General features: G+C 42.5%; 1 protein-coding gene across 1 annotated transcript in view; it reads left to right on the top strand.

Annotated features, from left to right (window-relative positions):
• Window positions 1-46: 46 nt before the first annotated feature.
• Window positions 47-27,770, top strand: part of PRRC2C (proline-rich coiled-coil 2C) — a gene marked incomplete at its 5' end in the record, with an annotated part of 33,725 nt that continues 6,001 nt past the window's right edge. The window contains 16 exons of the mRNA XM_009069814.1: window positions 47-1,419; window positions 2,027-2,235; window positions 2,812-2,966; window positions 3,411-3,750; window positions 4,182-4,267; window positions 5,205-5,393; window positions 8,074-8,325; window positions 13,030-13,119; window positions 14,818-14,919; window positions 19,151-19,364; window positions 20,225-20,428; window positions 21,073-21,185; window positions 21,761-21,897; window positions 23,837-24,071; window positions 24,524-24,631; window positions 26,199-26,417. Coding sequence (XP_009068062.1) covers window positions 47-1,419; window positions 2,027-2,235; window positions 2,812-2,966; window positions 3,411-3,750; window positions 4,182-4,267; window positions 5,205-5,393; window positions 8,074-8,325; window positions 13,030-13,119; window positions 14,818-14,919; window positions 19,151-19,364; window positions 20,225-20,428; window positions 21,073-21,185; window positions 21,761-21,897; window positions 23,837-24,071; window positions 24,524-24,631; window positions 26,199-26,417 — 4,026 coding nt within the window. The remainder of the gene's footprint in view (window positions 1,420-2,026; window positions 2,236-2,811; window positions 2,967-3,410; window positions 3,751-4,181; window positions 4,268-5,204; window positions 5,394-8,073; window positions 8,326-13,029; window positions 13,120-14,817; window positions 14,920-19,150; window positions 19,365-20,224; window positions 20,429-21,072; window positions 21,186-21,760; window positions 21,898-23,836; window positions 24,072-24,523; window positions 24,632-26,198; window positions 26,418-27,770) is intronic.

Here is a 27,770-nt window from a genome sequence, read left to right as displayed (position 1 = left end):
AGCGCAGCCGCAGCCCCACGCGCAGCAGCCAGCGCCGGCCGGGAAGGACGAGAAGCCAGCGGAGAAGGTAGTTAACAAGGAGGTTGTAGAGAAACCACGCTTGGAAACCAGACCAGTGAAAAGAGAGCCTGGCTTACCACCTCGGACATACTGGAAAGAGGCTAGGGATAGAGACTGGTTCCCAGACCAGGGATACAGAGGCAGAGGGCGTGGGGAGTATTACTCGCGAGGCCGCAGCTACAGGGGGTCTTACGGAGGACGTGGTCGGGGCAGTCGAGGCCATAATAGAGAGTACCCACACTACAGAGATCCTAAGCCTAGAACAGACCATGTGCCTTCAGGGCCTGTGAGGCAGAGAGAAGAGAGTGAAACTCGTAGTGAGAGTTCTGACTTTGAAGTGATCCCAAAACGACGGCGGCAGCATGGCTCAGAGACAGATTCTGACAGCGAAGTGCATGAAAGCGCGAGTGACACGCTGCTCTCAGACAAAGACAGTGTCATCAAGGGCAAGCACCCAAAAAGAGAAGAAAGAGCTGATGGCAAGAAGCCTCCGAAGCCCCTGTCATTCAAACCTGAGAACAGTATCAGAGTAGACAACAGATCCTTAGAAAAAACATACATAAGAGATGATGAGAACAAACCCAAACCAGGATTTCTTCCTAAAGGAGAACCTTCTAGACGAGGCAGAGGGGGAATGTACAGACGTGGTGGCAGGGACCCTGGTGGGCGTCCTCCACGTCCATCCACAATAAGGAGACCACCCTACAGAGAGAATCAGTGGAACCCTAGGCAAACAGAGATCATTAAACCAGAAGATGGAGAGCCTCCAAGAAGAAATGAGCATTATGGTCCTATACCAGTTGATAAAAGACCTCCAAAATTTGAGAGAAAGTTTGATCCAAATAGAGAGAGGCCACGAAGACAAAGACCTGCTCGGCCTCCGAGGCAGGATAAGCCACCGCGCTTCAGGCGCCTAAAGGAAAGAGAGGCTGCATCCAAGATCAATGAGGTGGTAACCAGCTCATCAACAAGTGCCACAGTTAGCAATGCCATTAATGAGCCCTCCAACCCTGCTCTGGATGTGTCAGGAAGTAAGACACCAGACTTGTCCAACCAGAATTCGTCAGACCAGGCAAATGAAGAGTGGGAAACTGCCTCAGAAAGCAGTGACTTCAACGAGAGGCGGGAGAGGGACGAGAAGAAAACAGCAGATGCAGCAGCACAGGTGGCTGCAAAAGCAGGAGAAAATGCTGGAGCTCCAAAAAGGGAAATAGCCAAGAGAAGCTTTTCTAGCCAGCGGCCTGGAATAGACCGTCAAAACCGACGTGGCAACAACGGGCCAGCGAAACCAGGGAGGAACTTCTCAGGACCCAGGAGTGAACGGCGGAGTGGCCCTCCTCCCCGAAGTGGAAAAAGAGGGTGAGTACCAGCTTCTGTGAGGGAGCACACATGGCCACTGTCTTCTGTTGTCCTCTGTGGTTCAAAATCATAAGCAGTTAATTTAGACTCATAGAACAATAGAATAGAGACTAACCACTAAGAGTGGCTCTGCACTTTCTATTTTTTGTGTTTGTATAAAAACGCCTGGAACCTGAAGCTGATAGCAGGGTGTTCTCGTATGCATAATACTAAAAATGCCTAATTAAACTGCAGTGCTGTTTCTTGAGATTTGGATGGAAGCAGAAATGTTCATGTGAGCAGCTTTGCAGTTACTACATCAATTACTGCATTGCATTTTAGATCCATCACTGAGTGTGGACAAGCGTGTTGAGAAATGCTTACCATTGAGACTCAACTTTGCTTTTCTTTATGCTGAATTTGATGGAAAATTTAGCAGGGCGTTTAATATTTCCCCAGAACAGCTTTTGATGTTGAGCTTGTCATTGAGGAGCTGAAAGTAAAAGTCTGGACCCTACTAAGAAGTTGCACAGTAGACACTTAGAGCCCTGCAGTGGGATCTGATTTACATTGTTAGCTCCTTCCTGAGTGTTCTCTGTGGCTTAATTTTCTAATTGATTTTCTACAGGCCATTTGAAGAACCAGCCACAGCTGTGCCTGGTGCTGATCCTCCCAATGGCAACTCCTTACATCAGGAGGAGGGAGGTGTTACTGCTGCAGGACAAAAGAGCACCAAGGATGCAAGTGGCAAAAAGAGAGAAGAACCCAAGGCTGGTCCGAAGAAGCCTAAGGAAAAAGTGGATGCCTTGTCTCAGTTCGATCTTAATAATTACGCAAGTATGTATTGATAATCTGCTAATTATAATTTGTAGTTCTGATAGTTTTGTTAGATGTAGAGATAAATGTTTGAAAACTTATAAAAGAAGTGATTTTTTTAAAAGCACCAAAATAATTGTACACATGAGTATTGCTACCTTTGTCATATTTAATTAGTGTGTGTCTCTAAAAGGTGGCAAATCTCTTACGTATGGATAAGAGCAGTTTTGTACAGATCTTAACTCATTCATACCTTTTTTCACCCCATTCTCATGTGGTTAACCTTCATAAGTAAAGACATTAGATATCACTGATCACCTTAGAGCTAATATCCAGGGAGGCTGTTCATTATTATGTTTTAGTTTGTATTTTCTGGAGGATCTAGTACAGGAACCTGCAGTTTTTCAGTTCTCAGAGATTAACCCCTTGTATTCAGGCTCAAGAGCAAGGCACTTGGCAAGCAGAAGCTTGCCATTAGTTAAGGCCTCCGTCTGTGTCCGTGGGCAAAAAGCTTCCACACTAAAACAGATGTTGGCTGGGTGCACTGCACCTGGAGCTGTTACAGCAGCAGCATCTATACCTTTCCTTTTTCTGTAGGTGTTGTGATCATTGATGATCACCCTGAAGTGACAGTAGTTGAAGACTCCCAATCTAACTTGAATGATGATGGTTTCACAGAAGTGGTGTCTAAGAAGCAGCAAAAACGCTTGCAAGATGAAGAGCGCAGAAAGAAGGAAGAACAGACAGTGCAGGTACAGGACCAGCATTTATAGCTACTTGCGGTAATGGGAATGTTGTCAAGTGTGCAGAATCTTCCTCTTAAAGAAGCTGTGTTTTCTCATTAGCAATATAATCAGTTATATTTAATTAAAATTGTTCCGATTTAGTAAATTAATTTTTATTTTGCCACCTTGGGATTCTGTACTTCCTGGTTGGGCACTGTCAGGCAGGTGAAATTGGCAAACAGAAAAAAAATAATTTTTAATACTGTGATAAAAATTTATCCCATTGCTTGTCTATCTGTTGATTCCAAGAGGAAAATAGATGAGAAATCATTGATCTTGTGGTTAAATACCCCTAAAAAAATAGTTATTTAAGGCTGGGTTAATCACTTTGCTTTTTTGCTGCTATGCAATGTACAATTGGTGTCTATACAGGCCATTGATTGTGAGAATAAAATTGGCTTCTGCTTACAGGTCTGGACCAAAAAAGGATCGAGCGAAAAAGGCCGCGGTCAGAATTCCAAGCTCCCACCCAGATTTGCCAAAAAGCAGCAGCAGGCAGCAGCTGCAGCTGCACAGCAGGCACAAGCTCAGGCACAAGCTCAGGCACAGCCTCCGTGTCCAGCACAGTCTCCAGCTCAGCCACAGGCCCCAGTTCCTACCCAAACCCAGGCTGCAGCAGGGACAGCCAGCACAGAGTACACAGTGTCAGGCAAAGTCCTGCAGAACACCCAGGCTCACAACGGGCTGGGAACTGAGTTATGGGACAACAAAGTGCCTCCTACAGCAGTTCTGAATGATATCTCCAAAAAATGTAAGTGGTGTCTTTTGGATTTGGGATGGGGGACAAGCATTGTCATTCAAGAAAGCTGATTGCCAGCTGCCTCTCTGCATGTCTCTTTAGCTGCAGATGTATTTTGCACAGGGAATGGAGGGCAGCATTGTAACCTCTGAAAAGAAGTTTTTGCAGTATAATGTTACTCAGTATTTTATGTTGTCATGTTCTTCATGCACAAGGATTGAACAGCTGTCACTCCCTTCAGGAGTGTGTTTTGTGGGGCTCAGCCATGCTTGCAAACGTGGATTGCCCCATGTCAAAGCAGCTAAATAAGCAGCATATTGTCAACTGCTTAATTAAAGCTTACTTAAGACATCTCTAACTTAATTCTCAGTCACTTGATACCCTTAGTTGAATGTATTAGCAACATTGAGGAATTTTTTTAACTCTCTTTTCTGAATTGTCAGTGGGACCCATTAGCCCACCTCAGCCACCTTCAGTCAGTGCTTGGAACAAGCCTTTGACATCCTTTGGTTCAGCTACATCTCCAGAGGTAAGAATGAAGCGAAGAAGAGTGTGTGAAGCTTACACAGATTACCTCTCACTGGTATTGGGTACAGATCATCCTTTCATCCAGGCATGCATATACTTAAACTAGTGTGTGTAGAATTCCATGAAGTCAGGAGATAGTACAGAAACATGGGATACAGGGTAGTGCTTTCTTAATTGCAACATGGAAAACTGTTCTGTTGGTTAAAAACTCAGCTATTCACAGATTCTGTTGATTGATAGCTGCAATTCAGTGCATTTTTAAAGGAAAAACGTGGCCCAGTTTGCATGTGAACACTTGGGTGCAGTTCAGTAATGTTGAGAGAAACAGGGTATCTCTAAGGAACTAAGTGGGTTTTGTGTTCCTTAAATTTGAGATACAAAAACCAGTAGATGTTACGTAACTATATTGTCTCTGCTTATCCCATGGAATTTACATAGCCTTAAATCTTACATTTGAAGTGCCATGGTTTTACTTTCTTGGACTTTTTTTGGTCTTAATTGTCTTAAACTGCAGGAATGTGAGACAGCTGTCCTAGGAGACCATTTCAACAGCATAAGAGATCTGGAAATAGGTTTAAATTTCTTACTGTTCCTCTTGAACATTAAGTTTTAAACTTTGAGGATGATGTTGTGAACCTGAATTTGAACATTTTGATACTGCTATTGTCCTTCTTGAGCTTGGTTGCATTTACATATTTCTTTACTGCTTTATTTTTTGAGCTTCTATAAACAATAGAAACTCAAAGGAGGAAGTGTACATTCATACATTGTTTACTCTTGCAAAACTGTTGCAGTCACGAGTAGTACTTCTGGCAAAAGATAAAAGTTCCTTATAATGGTTTTCAGCTGAGCGTATTTTGTGCTCTTTTCTGAACCATTGTCATTGTACTGATACAGGAGTTTTTTGGAATTGGGTTCAATGTTTGCCTTTTAACTAGGGCACAAAGCCTGGACAAGAAGGTGGAGTCGATCTTGGTATAGAAACAATTCAGTTTGGAGCCCCAGCTTCCAGTGGCAGTGACAATGAAGTTGGCCCTGTACTTTCTGAGAAGTCCACTGACAAGTTACCGGAACCGAAAGAGCAAAGGCAGAAACAGCCTCGGGCAGGACCCATCAAAGCACAAAAGGTAAAAGGTCATCATTTCAGCACAGACATGTAAACTTAGACACGTTCAGCCAAAAAGAGGTTGCAAATAGCAGAATAGAGTACTCATTGAGTTGAGGACTAGACCCATAAAAATTGCATTCGCTTTTTATATTTCCTAAAACAATCACCAGGGTGGCTCTTGCAGAGGAGATGGGCTAGTGTAAGTAAACAGCAGCCTAGCCCAGCAGGGGTTGGACATAGGTTCTGTGTTTGGAGCCAGGGCTGGAGCTGGAGCAGGGCTGGGATTTGTGATAGCTTTGTTAGGTAAACTGTGGATGTGGTGAGTGTTTTGGTTTTGTTTTGTAGTTTGGGTTTTTCTCCTGAGCTTGCTTCACTCAAGCTTTGAGAGCTGTTTAGAGGCATTGTGTTTCTGCCCTGGCTGTGTCTCCATGTGTCTCCAGGTGCAGTGGCTCTTCCTGCCACCATGCCTGCCTTGCACCCCTCTGAGTGGTGCATGGTGCCCTGCTTAGTTTTGTAACCAGATTATCAATTGGGTAATACATGAAGTTGCAAGAAAAGAAGTGTTTTGAGGAAAGGGAGCAATGTTAGAGACATTAATTTGAGGTTTCCAGTTCAAATGCACAGATGTCTCAATAATTAATTTTTTTTCAGCTAATACTAAGTAGGTAATCAAACTCATCTCAATTTAAAAAGTGCGTTGCCTTCCAGAGATTTAAGGGCTCCATTTGATCATCACCGTCTTGTATTTTCATTATTACCACTCATAAGGAGCAATACCTTCTTCTTCTGCCATTCTGATTACACTTAGGGATCTTTCACATTAAGGAAACCTACATTTCTGTTCTTTTAACCTCCAGTGCACACTTCCCTGTGCATCAGTAGCACTCAGCACCAGCTTCTAACTCCCAGAAAGAGACAGATGCAGCAGATAAACTTGGCTGGTGACTTAGAGAATCAGCTATTTCAGTCCTTGATGTCTGAGATCTGGCAGCAGTCCTGATGTAATTAAAGCCCTTTTGTCTTTCTGGAAGACTGGGTGTTTCTTTGTGTATTGCTTGTTTGGGTTTTGGTTGTTTGTTCCAAAAAAAAAAAGCTGAAAGTGCAGTCACACGTAGAACGAATTTAACTTCTGCTGTATGAGGCACTCGTTGGGTGTGCTGCAATTCATGGCTTTTATTGCAAAACATAGAACACGTGCAGCAGGGAAATATGCAGCAGTAGAAACTGCTGGTGAATTCAGTAACCCATATCTCAGATACACTAGCAGCATGCCTAAAGCTGCCCACAAAAAAATTGCTTACTGAACTCCAAAGTTAAATATATAGGGAGAGTCTACTTCACACTGTGTAGAAAGTTCCTTTTTTTCTGCTTGGTTATAGTTGTCAAGGCTCCTGCAGATTTTGTTGAAAGGCTCTGTGTCACTAAATGGTTAATTCCTCGGAGATTAACATTTCTTTGCACTCCTTTGAATGACAGGGCTGTAATCCTTTAACTGTCTTGATCACAAAAAATGTCTCAACAGACAATTCTTATACATGTATCCCCCCACCCCCACCACCCCCCGTGGTGATATTGTTTGCTGCAAAGCCTAAACACAAGCTCATGCTCAGGATTGGAGGTTGGTATTGTTGAATTAAATGGCCAATGTAAGAGGACCTTACTTGAAACAAAGCAATTTACCTCTCCAAGTGTGACAGTAAAATACCTAGAGGAATTTCAGCCTCTGTAAATTGTTAGAGCAAAAATTACTTGGGATAAGGTGGACCTGATTGGTGTGTTGCAGAGCTCAGGCATTTGCTTCTCCTGGTTGTTTTCTTCTTCCCTCTGAAATCCAGTCTCTGCTGGCCTCCTGAGGGTACCAAATGCCTTTGGGAGCTCCACCCTCCCCAAATCCCAAAGGCATGGAATTGTAGAGTCTTCATCTGCTCCTGAAACAGCTGGTTTATATTTATAGAGACAATACCAGCAGCTTCTGCCTTTCCACTATGAAAGCTTAAGGAATAGCATTTTAAGGATTGCCTTTAAGGAATTTGTGTGCTGCTGAGTAGCCTCAGCCAGAAAGGACATGGCTGTTGAAACAGCAGAGCATTCAGGCTCCTTAAGGCCCTTCATTCTGCTTTAATTCAGCTGCAGAAAAAGGAACTATTGAATTGCAAGTTATCCCAGCCAGTGTCTGCAGTATAAGACAACACTTGTGTGTAGGTGTTTTATTTTTTCTGGATATTCCCTTAGTGATCAGTTCCCAGGGAAAAATGCTGCCAACATCCATACATCAAGGTGGCTTGAAATGAAGCTAGTCTCTTCTAGTTTCCTGGGGTCTTGTGAAATTCTGTATCTCTGAAAATTAAAATAACCTGTAGGTATACAAAGTCATGTGACTTGTGTATTTTTTGTGCTTTTCTTGTAAGGACAGTCAAGCCAACTTCTCCAGGTTTTAACTAATCTTGCTTTAGTTGAACTCTACCCCTTCACATAAAACATGCATTGCTTGGAAGCAATAGTTTAGGTTCCTGGTGTTCAAAATGTATACGTTTCATATATGTATTGCTAACTTAGTCTCAAATGGTCGGTTAGAAAATTCTTTTATTACCCTTCAGGAAAGTTTTGTTATATTTAAAGTTATTTTAAGCATGCTAAGAGTATTCTTGTGAGGTAGGACATGGGGGGAAGACATTACTGACAAGTTAACACTAACTTAGCTTCCAGACTTGAGTCCGGTAGAAAACAAAGAGTATAAACCTGGTCCTATTGGGAAGGAGCGTTCTTTAAAGAACAGAAAGGTGAAGGATGCCCAGCAGGGAGAGCCTGAGGGACAGGAGAAGCCATCTCCCACCTCTGTCAGAAGCCCAGAGCCTGTCACTACAAAGGAAACCAAAGCAGCAACTGAACTGAGCACGGAAATAGGAACGATGATATCTGTATCTGCTCCAGAGTTTGGGACGAACACAAAGGTAAGAGAACTGTTGACAAATTACTGAACACTACATGTAAAATACGATTACAGTGAGGTAATTGACACTTGGTTGCCTGCTGGTCATAGTTACCTGGCAGCAGAGCCCACCGAGTAGCAGGTGTGGAACATCTGTACTGCTTGAAGTAAACAGCTGTGCAGAAGTGGTACAGATATGTGCTGTTTGTCATACCTGTGCAGGGATCAGTGTGGAAGGTTTTAAAGTGTTTTTCTGCTGTATAAATGTGAAAACTCAGTCCTGAGCATTGCTGTAGGGAGTGGCACTGGAGCCTGGTACAGGCAGAGTCTGTGAACTCAGATAATTGATGTATGCAAGATGAGTGCTTGGCTTCAGCAGAGACCTGGCTGGAGGTAATGTGGTGATTGCTGCTCGAGTGCATCGATGACCTGAAGCTGTGAATTAAGTGCTGCTCTGTGAAAAAATAAATCTTTAAACTAGCAATGTGCCAAAGCTCTGGGTAAGGCTTGTTCAGTTTACCTCAAGGGTCTGTATGTCAGCTCCTCTTGGCTTGGATATTGTCAAGATATCCCTTGCAGAACTCCTTCAGGACGTTGAGGATTCATCACAGTTGTCTGTGTGGAACTTCCCTGACTTCTTTAACTGCTCAGCAGTGAGATGATGACTTGCTGTCCGGATTCAGTGTTCACCAGCTCAGTTCTTAGCTGTGGTGCACTGCTAGCACTGGCTGAAAAACATCCCCAGAGGTGCTTTCCTTTTCCTAAGGACCTGTGTGGAGACACTACAGCAGCACTGTCTTGAGCAAGAGCTGTGTTTGTCATGTCTCAGTGTAAAGAAACTATGCAGTTTGAGTAGTTACATCTGCTTTGGTAAAGGAAAAATGCTTCTTGTGTGTTTGAAAATCAGCTTTTTAAGTGTAAGCTCAAGTTTGCTGCACGCTGTCTCATCCTAGTCTTAAGCAGAAATCTTCTGATGCTATTTAGGAAAACTGATCCTCTGCAAAAGTTGCAGTCATAGTTGAAGAATCTGAAACGTGGATCCCTCACATACTGAATAGGAAACATACCTTTGATTACTGCAGGCTAAGTCAATCAAGTAGCTCTGCTGAAATCAGCAGAATTTCCTCTCTGCAACTGTATTCTTAAAATACGAGTTCTTCAGAAGAGAAATCTGGATTTTGTGCCTGTCTAGCCTTAGTTAAACATGAGTTGCCAAGGTTCTTTGAACCACCACAATATTAAAGCACCAAGATTCTGTCTTCTGAAAGGAAGACCAGAGTGAAAGGAAACTTTCCCATTTGTGCTGCATATGAAAATTCCCAAGAAATTCTTCATTAAGTGGTTGCTAAAGGAAGCCTTTAATAGTAGGCCTAAATACTCTTGTCTTAACAACAACAGGTTTGCTTTTAAATTCCTTGGTCATGAGTAGTTCTGGGGCATCTGTGAGTTGGGTTTTTTCCTAGGAAAAAAGTGGTCGTATTTTATATTCTCTGGAAGTTGAACCAACAACCTGCAGATTCATTGGATAAGATAACCTTCCATCTAGATCTTGCAGGAATAAACTTGCACTGATGTAATTTGCAACTGTTTTTTCTTGTCTTAGTACTCTTTCCATTGCTCATTAATGAGTGTTGACATCATCTTTAACCTGTTGTTTCAGTGTCAAGTGTTGAAGTTTTAGCAAACCTAAATGACTTCTCTTTTGATGCTCTTTAACATCCTTCTAGATTGCTGCTCAGCTTTCAGAAAGACAAACTTCTGGTGTATTTGATGATTTAAATGTCTGTGAAAGTCAAGCCAGTTGTCCTCCTCCAGAAGCTCTATAAGAGTACCTCGTCCATTCCAAAACAAACGTCTTAATGAGAGCGTGTGCATGTAATCATACAAAACTATTTTACCTTATAAACTGCATAAATATACATCAAGTCATACTGGTGAGATGTTTTTGTTCAGTATGTGAGCACAATGCTCAGAAGCAGTTCCAGCTGTTTCTCTTGGATTTTGCAGTATTTTTGTAGTAAAGGCAGTCTGATGTCTAAAGCTTTGAGTCAGGTAAAACACTTATTTCTTGCCTTTCCACATCCTTCTATGTCTAAAGTTTGGAAGCTTTCAAAGCACAGGAACAATCAATACCTGGTTGTGGACACCAGTGAAATATTTGCACAAGTAGTTGATCACAGTTGTGTCTTACAGAGACAGGACAGGCTGCTTTTGAGAACAAATTCTGATTATCTTTCAAGGGCTGATTTGGGTGATTTCTGTAAATCAGGAACAAATCAAATAGCTCACTAATGCCATAGGTACCTTGATCCTGTAAGGCAGGGTCAGCTCTGAGGTCTGCCTTGGCCTGTTGTTCATCGAGGCACTTGAGGTTTTGTGATCTCTTCTTTTTGAGCAAAGTAGGTAGTTATAAAAGGTTTGCCTGTTCTTTTTATTCATGTGTAAATAACTTGTAGATAACTCCAAAAAATTTGTGGACAGCTTTTTGCTCTAGGTGTTACTAGTTTATGATAAAGTAGTGAGTTGGTTTCTTTAGTCCAGCAGTTGTACAGTACAGTCACTCTGATTGAATTACAGAAGCCTGTGCTGATAAGCAATATCTAACCAATTCCTGGACTTAATGTACCAGGAAATGAAGGATGGTGATTAACTGACAAGTACCAGGAAATGAAGGATGGTGATTAACAGTTTATGGACTTGTATTCTTGTGGCTGAAGCATTGCCTTGTCTGCATGTTCAGCATGTAAACCATCCCTGTAGGATGGATCAGCATTGCACATATAGTTCTGAGGGCACCAGAGCTGATACAGTGGTTTGGTTTTAATTCTAATAAAAAAGGGAGGTTTGAGCTGAGTTTCCAAAGTGAAAAAGCTTGCAATAGACTTGATCCAGTTTCTTTCATAAGGACTTTTAGTGCTGAGGCCCTGTAAAAATTGCATCCAAACCCTGAAGGAATTTTAATAGTGTTATAGTAAAAACTCTTTCCAGTGGAGTAACAAGAAGGCAGTTAATTACTTCATTAGAAGGACCTTGTGATTAAAGCAGCCTTGTATGCTTGCCTTGTTCAATGCAATGTAAGGTTGCCTGTTGGAATCCAGTACAAATGTGCAACTTGTAGTTTGGTAGTTGGAATTGTGGGAAGCATCATGCATCTTGTATTTCACCATTTTAACAAGTAAAGGAAGTAACTAAACAGAGAAAATAGTTCTGTTTTCTTCGTGAGTACAAAAACAAATTGATGTGCACAGTGTGTTCTCTGTCACCCCATTAAGGTTTAGCTTGTTCTAGTCTTTTATCAAAATGAGCTCATCCTTTTAAGAAAGATTCTTTGTTATTTGTCAGTTAGTATCTCAGTGCTTTAATTGCTTTTTAGGAGACATTGCCATAGGCTTGAGGAGTAAATTGAGTGTGCCCTTTTTTAATAGCTTATCATCGTACTGGCTGGATGCAATTAAACAAGCATTATATGGTTTGTGCCTTCAAAATCATTGTGTTGGCAAGTCCAGGCACTCAATAATAGTTCTGCTGCTAATTTGTCCTTCAGTCCCTTCGTGGTGTTTGATTCCATAAAGATGGTAGAGCCATTCCTGGGTTTCGGCCACGTAAGACTTTGAGACTGGATGTGGCACTTAGTGCCATGGTCTAGTAACCACAGTAGTGTTGGACTCGATTTTTGAGGTCTCCTCCAACCCAGTTGATTCTATGATTCTAAGACTCTGGAGTTCACAGTGCTTGCTGGAGAGTGATTCTGGCTAGTTTAGGGTCACACCATTTCTCTAGCAGAATCTCTGGGTCAGGTTCTGGTAACACTTGTTTGCCTGTCCAGAGTATGCTCAGTAGACACCAGTGGCAAGAACAAGAAACCAGCCCTGAACAGAGCTCCACAGAAGTACCAGTGCCAGAGCTCTTTGTTCATTGTAGCTCATTCTCAGAGCTGGCAGTGTTCATTGAGGCCCTTTGCTCAGGCCCTTTATGTATCTACAACTGCAGTAGTCACTGGCTGCAGCAAGGGCCATGAAAGTGGACCTTGTTTGTTGAGCACATTGAGGTCCACTTAACTGTGACAAATAAGCTTCAAGGAAAGCCTCTGGATAGACTGGAAACCTCAGTCCTTTTCTGCCTTGAAGTCACTTCCCAGTGCAGAAATCAGGAGGTAGTCTGCACCATCCAGAGCATCAGAGTCTTGTGACTGTCAGAGACAAGGCTTACAGGAAAGAAAATTTTTCTGCAAATTGCAACCATCCCTTTGTGTTCTTTTTAATCTGAAGGCCCCTACTTGTCTTTGTAAGAAATGCCTGTATTTGTTTAAAGCTACAGAAAGCTTTTAACTAATATATTTTACTTTTTAAGTAGGCTTAAAGTGCCTACAGGTGGCTAAAGTGTCTTGGGTGACAAATGGTAATTGGTTGCATCACCACAGTTCAGTATTTCAGTGCCCAGGCAGTACATTGCTCTGTATGTTCCTGCTTTACAGACTGTATTTTGACTTGTGTCCAGATGTATGTTGTGAGGTCATGAGGCAAACTGTAATCCCCCAGTAATGCTTCTGACCTCAGTAGCAATTCAGCACTGAGGATTGCTAGACATGCCCTCTGAGTAAAAATGGTGTGAAATCCTAATCTGTTGCTTGGTGAACTCCTCCTGTAGAAAGGCTGACATCTGTCCAAGAAATTGAAATCTAATTTAGGTAAGGGAGATATTTTAATGGAATTGTTTTTCTTCACAGGAGTCTGTAACAGACTACACTACACCTTCTTCTCATCCTAACACAGTGGCTACTAGCAGTACAAAAATGGAGGAGACTTTGGTGACGAACGTAAGTCTATTGCAGTGATCGTCTTGACTTTGAAGACAAGAAACTATTTTCACACTTCTTTAAAGCACCAAAAAGTGCCTTCAGTAAACAAGTCAACAGGGTTCCTGTCATGTGAACTAGCTCTGCATTATCCAGTAATCTTACTCTGAAGGACATTTGGTTTGATTAGTACCTGTTCTGGAATTCTTCAGGTATTTTCTTGTCTTTTGAACAATCACAGTGAGCTAAAGAGCAGAGAAAGTGGAGCTGTTTGTAGGGACCATTCTAAAAGAGCAAAGATAGGTGTAATGAGGGACTGTGTTCTTGGCAGCAGTTGGGACTTGAGCCTGGTACCAGTAGCAAAGCTCTGTAGGTGAGTTTGAAGAAAGGCTTTTACAAACAAAAGCAGTTTTGAACTGGAGCCTGAAATCACAGCAACTGCATGTGAAGGGAGCAGCTGAATGGTCTGTGAGAGCAGACAGCTTTCAGGTGTTGGGTTGCTATGGAGGTGAGGTGTTTGCAATCCTCAAAGCCAGTGCAGTGATCCTGACTGTATGAGTGTGGCATAGTGATTGGGAGAACCAGCTGGGTTGTGCCTTGTAGCAAAATCAAGTTTGTCTTGAGTGTGCTGGGACATCAAGGAGCTTGGATCTTGTGATTTTTGTTGTTGTTTTGAGTAGAAACAGAATTAGCTCAGAGTTGAGTCACTTGTTGACTGGGGAAGGAAGAATCATACCGTAGGATCTCAGTTTTTTATCTAAGTGTCTTGTGAATTCCATCTAAAAATGCCTTTCAGCTTACTGCAGCATCATTTTGAAGCAATACTGGTTGAACTTCTTCCTCTTCTGCTGGCTTTTCTGGTAGTGTTGTGGTCTGTGTCTTTGGTTAGTGTGGAAGACTGAATTCTTTTGTGTTAATGATGCCTGATCCCTGTGGATGTTGAACTTCTAACACAGGAAGTAGGGGCTCCTGGCCACAAAAGATCTGTGCCATCACCTGCTTCGAAGCTTCAGTATCTGTGTCTTTTGGATTAGCCTTATCTCATCCAGTGAAAGTCCATTAGCTGTGCTATGAATGGAGGAAGGAATGGCTGGAAGTAAGAGACTGGCCACTGCAGTATTTTTGATTCATTTCCTTTAAACCTACTAGGAAATCCCTCGGTGTTTTCATAGGCAGAGGTAGCAGTAGCATTATGTCAAGTTTATTTCCCCAAGTTTCACATCTTTCATCTTTTGAAAGAGAAAATAACAGAATTCAGTTATTGGATGGCAAATCTGGTTTAGTTTGTTTCATGGTCCTGCAGGTCTATAGCTTCCTCTTTTAAGGAGCTGCATCTCAGGGCTGGAGGCCATGAGCCCCATGTACTGTATTGGTACAAGAGGGGACAGACTTGGCTTGGGAAGAATTTTTGCATATCAGTAAACTGAAATGGTACTGGAAAGTAAATCCCAAAACAGGCAATTGGTATTTGTTTATGCAAAGGACATGGACACTTCAGAACATTAGTCTTCAGCCTCTTTGAGAGACATGAAGCATCTTGGCACCTGCTGAATGGCCTCTCCCCACCTACCAAATTTTCACCTTATTTTATCAGAATCTCCCTGCCAAATGCTCAAGCCTTGAAGAAATTGTACCTCACTTGATAAAGCTTGAGCTTTGCTTTCTGGGGCTTTTCTAGTAGACATAGTTAGAATGTGATGTGTGTTGCCTGCCTTTCAGGTGCCCCTGCCCCACACCCTTCCCCTCCCTAGGAGGGAGACTTTACAGCAGAGCTCCAGCCTAACTCCAGTTTCTCCCGCTACCGTCGACCTCACCCTCAAGGTATGTACCACATCCCTCTAAGGGTCATTTTCTTGCATGCAGGGGAAAAAAGTTAATGGAGAACTTGCTGGTGAACCTTTTTTTAGAGCCTTCCTTTGTTTCCTCTGCTGAACTGCTTTTGCATATAAACGGATGGCTGAAACACAAGACTATCAAAGGATGCATTAAATTATACATTTCTAACCCCGTTTTGCATTAACACTTGGCATCTCAACCAATCTTGGCTCCCACTGCCCTGAAAACCAAGATCCTAGCATTTTAGCTTTGTACCATGGTGTTCCTGGCAAACCATCAGAACCTGACTGAGGGTTTTTTTCAGAGTTTAGCCTAAAATAAGTTGCCTGGTTTGGTGTTAAAGGCTTTAAGGAGTTGCTTGGTAAGCCGAGATTGATTTCTTCTTAGCTGTAAGATTTTGGTGCAGTGATTATGTGGTTTTGAGTTGGATGGCTCACGTTCCAAATAGTGAAATGTAGATGGTGTGCTGGTGTCTCTGAAGGGCAGTTAGATCAGCTGGTCAGAATGTATTTTGTTGTGTGATAAATATTCTGTTGTTTTCTGCTCTTCAGTGTAGAGCAAGTGTGTAGAACATTTTGAACGGTGTTTTCCCATTTTGTTGGGTTTTGGACTGTGTGCATTGTATAACTCACTAACACAGAGTTGGGCTCTAGCTTTGCTACTGTATTTTTAGAAGTTGTTGGTCTTTTTCTTTGTTTGGTGTCCTAGATCTGCTTTGTGATTGTGACTGCAGGTGACTGAACCAGTAGAAGTATTGTTGCTGCTTCTAGCATTAAGGAACAGTGATGTTTGAACTTAGTTTCTCTAAATTTTTAAGAAAAGAAATTAAACTGGAGATTGGATGCAGAACTAACACTTAGGAGAAACTTGCTTGTCAATCCCAGTGAGACTTGTCTCACTGGTGTTGTTTGACAGCTGCTTGCTTGTGTTCCCTACAGATGATAGATAACAATGATTTCTTGTTGAATCTTTGCTTTTCTTTTGTTAACACTTTATTTCCTAAAAAAGTATAACATCTCCTTAAGACAATAGAGCATCATGGATGGGGAGAATACTGGAGAGGGACAGGTAGTTTAACAAAAACCTGGTTTTCTGCTGTGTAGAGTGTGTAATAAGCTACAATAATGACTTTCTGGCGTCTGAAAGCATTGCTCTGGAATGGCAGTCTCTGTTCAGCAGCTGGAGATGTGAACCCCGTGTAATACAGGTAGGAGTGTCACTGCAAAGAGTGTGACACTGTTCAGTTACAAAGCAAACTGCAGTGTTTGTGCCTGTGCAGTTTCCTTTTCTGCTCTTCTGGTGTTGATGCTTTCTCAGTGGGTGATAGGTTTTAGGTGTGTGGTAACAAAGTACATCAAAGATCCATGTTTGGAAGCAACCCTCTGGCTACAAGCTGAATGGGAAGGCATTCAGAAGCAGCTTTGTCCCTAATTTCTCTGTTCCAGCTCTACCTCCTTTTTGTACAAATGCTGATGGCAACAAGCTTGTTCTGAAGCACTGAGACTTAGCACAACAGGCCTTTTGGTCCAGGCAGAGCAGAGCTGCTCTTGGTCATCCTCTTCAGTTTAATCCTTGCTTCTTTTAAAAGATGCTTCTGGAGCAGGAGAGAGGAAAGCATTTCCTTCTTTCTTTTAAAAGAAGAAAATCTTCGGGTTCTGCCTCCAGAAGGGATTAATCCTTGCACCTCCTCTTCTGTGCATCCTGTCACAGAAAGCTGTCTGTGAAGAGACCTGGCAGGGAGCTCTGTCAGTCGCTCTCACTGCTTGGCATCATCCTCCTGGGGTGTGGGTATAAGGTGCTCATATGGGAAGGCTTGTTGAGATCTCATTTCCTTGGAGTAACTTTGCTAAAGAGACCTTCACTGTGACAGACATCCTCTTGAGAGCTTGACTGACAGGCCTGGTGGTAGGTAAGGAGCTGAGCAAAAGGAAGTCCAAAGAAATCTTAAACTGAGCTGCCTGGCCCTCTTCCGTGTTCAGGATTCCATCTAAAATTCCTGCATAGGCATCTGATCCAAAATCTGACATGTTTTCACTTTCTTCTTCTGATCACTTAGACTTTGGTGTCCTTAAGGATATGTACATTGGGGTTTATCTCCAGTGAAGGTTTTGGGTAATATGTACTGGACTATTACTGCAATGTGAAGGCCCCAATGGGTCAACAAGAAGAGAAGCCTCAAACAACTATGATCTTCTCCTTGTGCCCTCCTTTACCCATAACTGAGCAGTGAAATTACAGTGCTATCCTCAGTCTCACTTAGAGCCTCTTACTCCTTCATGTACATTGGGGTTTATCTCCAGTGAAGGTTTTGGGTAATATGTACTGGACTATTACTGCAATGTGAAGGCCCCAATGGGTCAACAAGAAGAGAAGCCTCAAACAACTATGATCTTCTCCTTGTGCCCTCCTTTACCCATAACTGAGCAGTGAAATTACAGTGCTATCCTCAGTCTCACTTAGAGCCTCTTACTCCTTCATATCTGGAGATGGTGCTTATTCCTGGAGTATGTCTTGCATCATTTTTTCTGGCTTAAGAAGTTAGAGATTAAGAAGCTCTCTAAAAGCAAAGCTGTTAGAAATCTCAGGCCTCTGTTATATGTCCTGTATATGACAATGTAGTGTGTAGCTTTTGCTATCAGTAGTTTATCCAGGACATCCTGAAACTCACTGAACATAGTAGAAGCTTCTACATCTTCCCTAATCAGACATTCACAGGTACTTATTCACTTGCTCTCAGTACCAATACAGTACAACCCTGCTACCCAGTCTTACCAGAGCCTGTGGTGGTCAGAAAGGAGCTTGTAGTCTGATCTGTGTCCACCTTCAGCAAAATCCTTTCCAGCAGGTTATAGTAAATGTTAAAAGTTTGCCCTGTCTCTTAAGAATCAGAACCAATTTGGAGGAAAATGTGGAGAAGAAACAGAGAATCATTGCTGGGGAAGGTAATCTCAAAAATAGGTGACTTGCCTCTGAGGGATTTAATGTGTAGCAAGGTTTTCCTCCTCCCCCTTGACTCTCTTGAGGAATACAGAACTCCATATTCCATGTGGGTGTGTACTGATCCCCTGTTACCCACTTCTTTCAGTATTGCCCTGCTTTTTTATCACTTCTGAAACATCTAGACCAATAACCTAAGTTATGTTTGGTCTCTCCAGACCATGCCTAACTTATGTAAAGCAGGGTAGGTTGCCAGGATGACTTCAGAGGCTGCAGGTCCCAGTCAGGGAGGCTGTCTTGATGCAGGCAGCGAGGTCAGATGTGGTGGTGAGTATTTACCCCTTTACATACACCATTAAATACAGCACCTGGCCTTGAGAAACTTAGAGTGAGCAATATCAGCCTAGGGCAGACAGCTCTGCCAGCAGCATTTTTGGAGACAGCTGAAGGTTGTGAGAAGTCCATGGACAGTGTTTGAGCCTTTAAATAAGTGGGCATAGTCTGAACATGAATATTTCCCTTTCAGTAGCCCCTCAGAAGTGTCTCAGCTTAGCTGTCGCATTGCGTGTCTAATGTAGCAATAACTAGATTTTATTGGCTGCAGTAAAACAATAGTTCTTTCCACTTCTGGTGGAAGATAACTGTGTATTGAATATTTAAAGTTTCATCTCCCTTGCTGTGCAAAACTTAAGCTCATAATTGTTATAGAAGTAGAGGAGCATGAAGCATTTTTAGCTTTTATGTGACACAGCACACACAAGCTGTGTCAGCTCAGGATTGCTGCTGGAGCAGCAGTTGCTTTGGAAGTCCAAACTTGACTACTGTCACGTTTACTGAAGTGTGCATTAGATTATCTTGGGTGGTCACTCAAAGGGGATGATTTACCAAGAAAGCAAGGGGCTCTTACATTTAAATGGCCCAAATAACTTGTAAGTAAAGGACTTCAGGGGGATATTTAGAGGTTTTTTTACCTTTCTTTTGCTCACTGTGTCTTTGCTCTTCATGTCAAAAAAACCAAGTTAAATTAGTGTGAGTGAGTTCTCTTTTGAGCACCGAATGTTAAGATGAAGAACTGTGCACGTGTGTAGTTGGAACAGATGATAAGCTCCAACTTCAGGCTATGCTTTTTGCATGAACAGAGTTGCACGATTAGGGTGACTTAAAATAGAGGCTCGCATGAAGCCTGAATTGCCTTTGGACTAAAAGGAGCTGTTAAAAGAGGAAGAGTGACTAGTTGAAACTTCCTAATAGATGAGGACATTTATTTTCTTTTAAATAGATGGAGTCTGCACGCAAAGCATGGGAGAATTCCCCAAACATGGGGGAGAAGAGTTCACCAGTGACCTCAGCAGCATCTCCCATCGCTGGTGGCAGTGGCAGCAGCAGCAGTAGCAGCAACACTGGGCCAAGCAGTGGCACTTACAGCTCCTTCTCTAGTGCATCAATGCCTCCTATTCCTGTGGCCTCAGTGACACCAACAACTTCGCTCTCAGGTACAGATATCAAGATTGTAGTGTCCTGTTGTATTGCTCCTTGGTTATGTTTTTCAAAGATTGGATTCATTTTGGAACTGTTTAATGCAAAGCTAACAGAAGTTTTAACTAGTGTGGAATGTCAGGTCTGAACAGCAGCTCCCCAAACACTTTTTAATCAACAAGATGCACTTTGTACTTCAGTCAGCTGAAAATATGAAGATGTCTCTCTGCCTAAGCTACTTACATGGACTTGAAAGAGGAGCTAAACTTCTCTTGGCTACCTACCTTAAGTTTTCTTTCTGTTCAGCTGAATGAAGCTGAGACAAATCAGCAGGCAGATTTTGGAGCAGAGGATAGTTCAACTAATTGCAATCTTTCTTTCACTTGTGCTTCTACTTTTTGAGTCAAAACTTCAAACCCTTTTTCCAAAAGGCAGAGCAGATGTTCAGCTGCTCTTCACAAACAGTGCTGGTTGCCACGTTGGTCCTTTGCAGCAAGTAAAAGATGCTATACCTGGTTAAGTGTTCATGCCTTGGAGTATTGCAGTAAATCCCCAAATCTCAGCTAAAGGGTTTGAGAAAAGGGTGTGTTGCAACGATGAGAGGCACAGCCACTATACGTTGCAATGTTTTGATGCATAACTAACCAAGATGCCAACTTCAGTATTTCTGTTCTCTTATACTTGAGAAGGGAGATGCATTGTGGGTGCAGCTGTATTGAACTTCAGAGATTGTCCTCCCTCTTTGTCATGTATTGATGGAAACAGCTGTCTTAGGTTTCAGTGTTCTTTACCAGTTGTGGCTGTGCCAAAACTTTGACCACTGAACAGTGAAGCTTGGAAATACCTTTGGTTGATGTATCCCTTGCTTCTGTCCTAGGAGCCGGAACATACACAACCTCTTCACTGAGTACGAAGACTGCAAGCACCTCAGACCCTCCTAATATCTGTAAAGTGAAGCCCCAGCAGTTGCAGACAAGCAGCCTGGCTTCTGCCAGTCACTTTTCCCAGCTGAGCTGCATGCCATCCCTCATTGCCCAGCAGCAGCAGAGTCCCCAGGTCTATGTGTCTCAGTCTGCAGCAGGTAATAGTGTTTGTGGCTGAGGAGCCACATGCTTGCTTTTTTGGAGTTCTGAAGCAGGAGACCTGGATTTGGTTCTGGTTTTCTCTGCAGTAAAGACAGAATGACAAAGAACATTCTATAAGCAAAGATTCACTCTAAATCTGCAAGTTTTTATCAGTGTAAAGATAGTGCTGTGTTAGTTTGAGTAAAGTAAGTTTGAATCTTACCATTTTTCTGTTGCAGAATTGTAAATCACTATATAAGACCAAGAATGATTTAGTTGATTTCTTTCTTGAAATGCTACAGTAGTTTAGGATCATGACATGCCTTTCCTTAAAGAAAACCCTACATGTCGTTAACCTAAATTATGTGGCAGTATAACCTGTTCTTCCCCTTCCTGGTGTTTGGCCAAAATCTGTTGTTTGTCCCCCAGAAATTGCATGGGATTCAAGATACCTAAGTAGATTCTGGGGGTGAACTGAAAAAAACCACCAAAGCTGGTTAGGCACCAGCTCTCCAGTTCTGTTCTCCCAGGCTCTCTGGTAGCTGCCACACTGGGAGGTACTGACAGTGGCTGCATCTCTAACTCTTGAATGAAAACCTTTGTAGCAGGGAGATGTTTGGAATCAGGTACTAATTGTATTGCTCTTTCTGAGGTACTACAGCTCAAATCCCAGCATTCTACATGGATACAAGTCATCTGTTCAATACCCAGCATGCACGTTTGGCACCACCTTCTCTGGCCCAACAGCAAGGCTTTCAACCAGGACTTTCTCAGGTATTTGGGGTCTTCTTACTCTTTTTGTGTTTCCCCTCCCTGTCCATATTGCCTACAGAGTTTATTAAAGATGTAATGGGGGCAGGGGAGAGTAGGACTAAAGGCTGCAAAAAACAAGGTCATGCCTGCCTTTGCGTTTTCCTCCTGGTGCACACAGGTGGTGGTCGATCTCTGCTGCTCCTGAGAATGAAAGCATTTGCCATGACAGTTGAGAAAATAAGCTTTCACTCATATGTGAAAGTCCATATTCACAGGAGGTGTTTATGACCATGTCAGTGCAGGCAGACTTAATCAACTTTTGTCGTACAAAATTATGTGCAATTTTGTGCAGTTGTTTTGTACTCAAATCTGAATGATTCATTCAGTTTCTGCTGGTTATTTGCAAGGAAAAGTGTAAAATTCAACTATAAAGTAATTTTCTTAAGAGCAAAAATATTAGCTCTGCATGGAGCCTTAGGATTTGACATTCTTTGTTTACTTTTCATAATGCTACACAAATCCTGGCACACATTTGACTGTAGCTTTTCTGTGTCACTTTTGTCCTTGGGATGTTTAATGGTTTCTTTTCTATGCAGCCTGCTTCAGTTCAGCAGATCCCCATCCCCATCTATGCACCTCTGCAAGGTCAGCATCAAGCTCAGCTGAGTTTAGGAGCAGCACCAGCTGTTTCACAAGCCCAAGAGCTGTTCAATTCCTCCTTACAACCTTATAGGTAGGTAGCATATGCAAATTTCTTTGAGTTTTGAGTGGCAGAATTTATTGAACTTTATTCCCTGCAGACTTGTGTTCTGTCTCAATAGCTAACTCATCTTCCTCTCTTTTCCAAAATCTTTGTCTGAGAACTCTGTATGAGAGTTGTGTGTCCAGTCTGCATGTGCAGATCTAGTTGTGAAATCCTGTGTTCAGAAATTGTGCATGGTATTTGTTTCTTTAGGAATCCAAGCTAAAAAGCTGAAAACATCAATCTTTTACACTAAGAGAAAGGAATAGTCTGTCCCTTTAGTGGAGTAATTTCAGTGTTAGTTTCTAATGAAACCAATGTTGGAGTCTTGAAACACTTGGAAATCCTAGTTTGAGCTCCATGGGTGGGAAAAACTTCATGTCAGCTGCATAGGGGATAGCAGGGTATGTGTCAGAATAAATGTTTTCTTCTTGCTACAGTTGTAGGACCAGTATCTCTCAGATGGCACTGACAGCCAGACAAACCTCCCCTGTAAGCCTTTCCAAAGCTTCCTTGCACTTCCTGTGGAAGCTGATTCACAGCAGTGTAATTCTGACAAATGTTGTTGGTTTCACTTTGAGAAAGTTTCTTAGGAAATTTAATGAGAGGGTTTTGCATGGGCTGTAGGAAAGCCTGCTGGTTGCCATGTAGAAGGCTGAAGCCACCAAAGGTTTAATTAACTACATTTGTATCCTGACTTTGTGCTTGGCTGACTTTGTGGGGCCAAAGATTGCTTTTCCTGCCACAGCTGACAAAAGCTGTTGCAAAGCTGGCTCAGTGCAGTAACACAATCAGTTTGGCATGTGGTCCAGATTAAATAAATGCATCTGACCCATCTGATCACACACAAACAGGGTATTAATGGAGTCCTAAGAGTATGAGTATCTTTTCCTCCTCAGTAAAGGTGCACAGGAGGATAAGCTTTGAGATGCACAGGTTACTGGTTTAAAAAATACAGCCATATGACAATTTTTGGCTACACTGAAGACAGTTCTTTGCATATGTTCTGGAAAAGCTTCTCCAGGGCTCAGAGCAGGACTGTAAGAATGTTTTGCAGTTAAGGAAGGGTTCAGAACAAAGCCAACCCAGGTGGTCTAACCCAGGTGTTGTGAGACCAGCACACTAACAGGTCAAAGCAGAACCAGTGCTGTGCTGATACATATCCACCATGTGATAAAGTAAAAAGTCTTTTTACATCAAAACCACTCCTAAGATGAAGTGAATTTAAAAGCTAAGAATTTAGAAGTTCTTCAGACTGGAAGATGACTGTTCAGCAAGCTCTTAGGTAGATGTGTGGATAAATACTTCTCATGGACTAAAACAACCTGTGTCTGGTGCTTTGCTGTATATTGGCTTTGGTCTTTGTTTTTTAAACAAACTGCAACTTCCCCATACTGGTGACAAAGGAATTGAGTGTCTGGTTAAAATGAAAGGCTGTGATGTCTTTTGAAACCAAAACATTCATTTGGAAGCTGCAGTTGTCAGTGATTTAATCTGTAAGTATTAAAAGTTGAGCTGTGGAGATCTGAGAAGTCAAGAGAACAAAGCAGTTTACTTTATGACTAAGTGGAACTACTCACATGTGCCTCCTCACCATCCTACCTTATAGCACAGGAACCAAGCACTGACAGCTTCTGTCTGGTAGAGTTAGGCTTTGCAAGAACTGTTTGAGCTTGCACCTCTGAATAGCTAAGTGTAGTTTGAGATGTTAATAAAAAACTGAATTGCTTTTCCTGTATCCTTTAGTAGCATCTAGTATTTTGTTGTGTGCAGAGGAAAGAGGAAAAAATCTCCCTTTCTCAGATGAAAATGTGTTCAGTAGAGTTAAGTGTTCTAACTCTGTTTAAAGAATATAAATTGTGCTTTTAATTTTTGGTGGCTCATTGTTGACCTCTGTCAGCACTTTGATGTATGCTTCAATCTCTTGCAGATCCCAGCAAGCTTTTATGCAAAGTGGTTTGTCTCAGCCATCACCAGTGGTTCTGTCTGGGACAACCTTACACAACTTCCCAGCAGTGCAGCACCAGGAGCTTGCTAAGGCACAGTCCAGCCTGGCATTTCAACAGACTTCTAACACACAGCCTATTCCTATCTTGTATGAGCATCAGCTTGGCCAAGCTTCAGGACTGGGAGGCTCTCAGCTGATTGATACACACATTCTGCAGGTAGGAAATGTTCCAGATGCAAAACTTGTGCAGTGGTTTGATGTAGATAATATATTTGATACTATAAACCAAGTCTTGCTCAGCCTGGGACAAGCACACCTCTGTGATAATTGTCAAGGTGGCAAGAAACTTAAGATGCTTGGAAGAGAATGTTCTTTTTGTTTCACAAAGGTACATTAGCATAGTTTCTGAATTGAGGCTTGTTCCTCAAATTACAGGGCTCCTTGCACTTCTGTCATTAATTAGAGCTTCAGGTTTAATTGCTGCTATGGTAGGTGATACAGGGCTGTTCTACCACCAGCAAATGAGAGCTTTATCATGATCTGAAGCTTTCAGGCTGTCAGCTTCCCATGCTGTGGTTTCTCCTGCACTGCTTGATGTACACCATGTTGTGCCAACGCTGCCCAGAACTAAGTGCTCTTACTGTAATGGTGTCTTGTCTCTTTTCCTAGGCCAGAGCTACACTCACTCAGGCTTCAAATCTGTACTCTGGGCAAGTTCAGCAGCCTGGCCAGAGCAATTTCTACAACACTGCACAGTCTCCCAGTGCTCTCCAGCAGGTAAACTATGGCATGGTAAATTTCCTAAATTGTATTCTTCTTAAAAGCATGTGGTTGTTGTTGATGTGTGTGGGGTGGGGATGAGGTGAGGGCTGAGACAGGCTTTCACTGCCAAAGTGGAAGAATTGCAAGGTGATAGCAAAGGAGAGCTACAGGAGCAGCACTGCACACACAGAATTGCTGAGAAGTTGGATGGCCTACAGTTCATGTTCATCATTTGTCTCTGGCATCCTTCTCTCAAATAGTTCATTTTCTAGTGACAGGCAAAGAGTTAGTTGGCACAGTGGTGTTGCTAACTGATTGAGGCACAAGGTGTCTTTATGGGGACAAGTATGAGTTAGGGGTGGTGGAGAGAAAGAGGCAAACTCCAGGTGCTTAGTGCAGCCTGATGGTTAACACCCACTCTCACCAAGATGGAACCTAACAACTGCCACATGCCAGTGACAGCACATACGTAGAAAATAACTGGGAAGTCAACAGGTGATCATACAGGAAAACAGGACAGCCAGGTCAGTAACCTGCATCAGGAGGGTTGTAAAATACCTCCAGTGATTTTTAAGGTGTTTTAATTCTTCTGTGAAAGAGCTTAATTTGCTGTGTGCAAGCATTCAGTCATACTTGCAGGATACTGTCTAGTGCTTTGCATCTGATGGTTCAATTGTTTTATTGAAGTGCCTTTTAAAAAAAGCTTATGATGGATTGATTCATAGTATCATAGAATCATAGATTCATTATAATAGCCTACTCATATGCATGAAAAATTGCCAGGACAAATCGAGAAGAGTTTTAAATTGGATCTCATCTGTTGGAAATGTATCATAAAGTTGTAAGGACCTGTTAGAGGGGTTAGTGCTTTTAATATGTTCAGTCCTAGCTATTTCCATACCTTTTATCTGTTACCCTGCAGAGCAGAATCCAAGCAAGTCTTTCACATTTAGGAATATCGTATCTTTCTTCTAGTCACACTCAGAATATAATTTTGCAGGTTATGGATTGTCAGACCAGGACATGCAGTAACTCCTGCCAGTCAGGAGTGTATTACTGTCGTGTCTTCACATTTTTCACTACCACTCTGTGGTGTTTTCACCCCACAACACTCAGTAAGGGACAGGCTGTGGTTTGGGGTTGGTTTGAAGCTTGAACTGCTGGCTGTTGGGACTCTTGGAAAGTAAAATCTAGTTCTCATCCCAGTGTCCTTTGGCTAAAGCTAATTGAAGTGAACAAATAAGCCAATCCAGTCCCCCTCACAGCTGGCTATTTTGTTCTGCTTTTGTTTTCTGAGTTGAATTTACTACTTCATACAGTGAAATCGTGTTGAATGATGTTGGAGTTAGGAGATATCATGCAGCTTTGTTTCTGAAAAGCAAAGATCCCAATGCTATCAGAACTGATTTTGAAGTCACACTGAACAAAAAATTCACTTACTTGCTTGCAGCTCTCTGGGTAAATGTGTGAACTCCTTAAATCATTTAACTTGAATAAAGCTGAAATCACAGAGCTAGTGTACTGAGAGATAAATAATGGCCTTTGTGTCTATGTTACTGGTGATTTTATACTTTATTTCCAGGTGACAGTACCTTTGCCAGGGTCACAGATTTCTTTGCCCAACTTCGGATCCACAGCACAGCCACTGATTGCCCTACCCCAATCTTTACAACCACCACTACAGCACACACCACCACAAGCTCAGGCTCAGAATCTGAGCAGACCTGCACAAGTGACTCAGCCTTTCAGAGGATTGATCCCAGCAGGAACTCAGCACAGCATGATTGCTGCAACTGGAAAGGTAATGACACTGGTGGATCTACAGCACAGAATTTAATACAAGTACAGCTGTGTGCTGGTTTATACAACACAGTGCAGCAACCCACATTGGCTCTTGCCTCTCAAATTGTGCCTCAGCCTTCGAAGGTAGGGAGGGGAAGATAGAAAAGCCAGTCAAGCTTAGTGCCTTAGTGACTGGGTCTGTGCATTTTGTAAAGGTTTAGCTGAGGTTTTGTAGCTAATTTGGTACTGGTCCATACCTGGTTTGGTAGTGACCTTGTGGACTATTTTCAACATTTTGTGTTGAAAATAGTGCAGAGCCACTGTTAGAGCAGCAGGCAAACAACGTGACTCTGCCAGGGCTGGTTTCTGATCCTGGTCATGCATGTGGTCGTTGCTTTGTTTCTGGACTCATACTAGAGCAACTTATATGGCATCAAGTCTTCCCAGTGCAACCAAGTGGAGTTTAGAGTCTTCAGTGGACTCTGTATCCATTGTGACCAAATCCAGAATAAACTACACTAATATTGCTGGGAGTCTGCATTTCTGGATAGCACAGCAAGGTGCATATTAACAACATGACAGACACTATATGTGAGACAAGACCTTTGTGTAGTTAAAAAAAAGGCTGGTCTTGCAGCTGAAGAAACCTCTCTTTGAGTGACAGCTCCAGTAAGGAGATAGCACTGCAATTGTGCCTGGCACGTGAGTACCTAAGGGGGAGTTCTCTCCTTTATCTGAAGCTGCTAATGTTGTTGCTAATGAGGGGATGTGTGGAGCTGGCTCCCAGTCACAGGGTCTCTTGTCTTGGATGGACTCACAGGTTTACAGGCACCTGGAGATGTTAGAGCACTCAGCACAGTGCAGTTGCTGTATGCTTTCAGGTGAGCAGTGGGTGATAACACTGGACATGAGCACAGCTAAGCTTTCTGTCAGGTGCAGCAAGGGTTTTCCCCAGCTCAGGGAATAATCTAGCTCTGGAAGTGCACTTGAAGTCCCTACAGCTCATGGCCTAGATTTTAGGGTGGTTTTGAGTATAAAATGTCCCCACTGTCCCAATGGTTTACAGCTGTGATAAGAAAAATCTCTCCTGGGCATTAATTCCATGTCCCAGACAGTAATGGAAACCAGAATTTCAGATCACCTAGACAAAAGGTTTTATCCTGTCACACACCCCCCAGAGTATATGGTGATTTTTGCACCATGCAGGTCTCTAACTTCATGGGATCTGCCCAAACCTTTCCACTCCATAGTTATGAGCCCATCTTGCAAGCTGCAGTGTGTTTCTTGCTGCAGTTGTCATGTTGAAATGAGTGATTGTTTTCCAGATTAATGAGGGAGAATTGCAGTGGGATGTTGGCCTTAGATGTCTTCC

This window comes from Acanthisitta chloris, unplaced genomic scaffold (assembly GCF_000695815.1).
Source record: "Acanthisitta chloris isolate BGI_N310 unplaced genomic scaffold, ASM69581v1 scaffold34652, whole genome shotgun sequence".
NCBI lineage: Eukaryota > Metazoa > Chordata > Aves > Passeriformes > Acanthisittidae > Acanthisitta > Acanthisitta chloris.
Note: the sequence above shows the minus strand (reverse complement) of the source record. Positions and strands in the feature narration are given on the sequence as shown.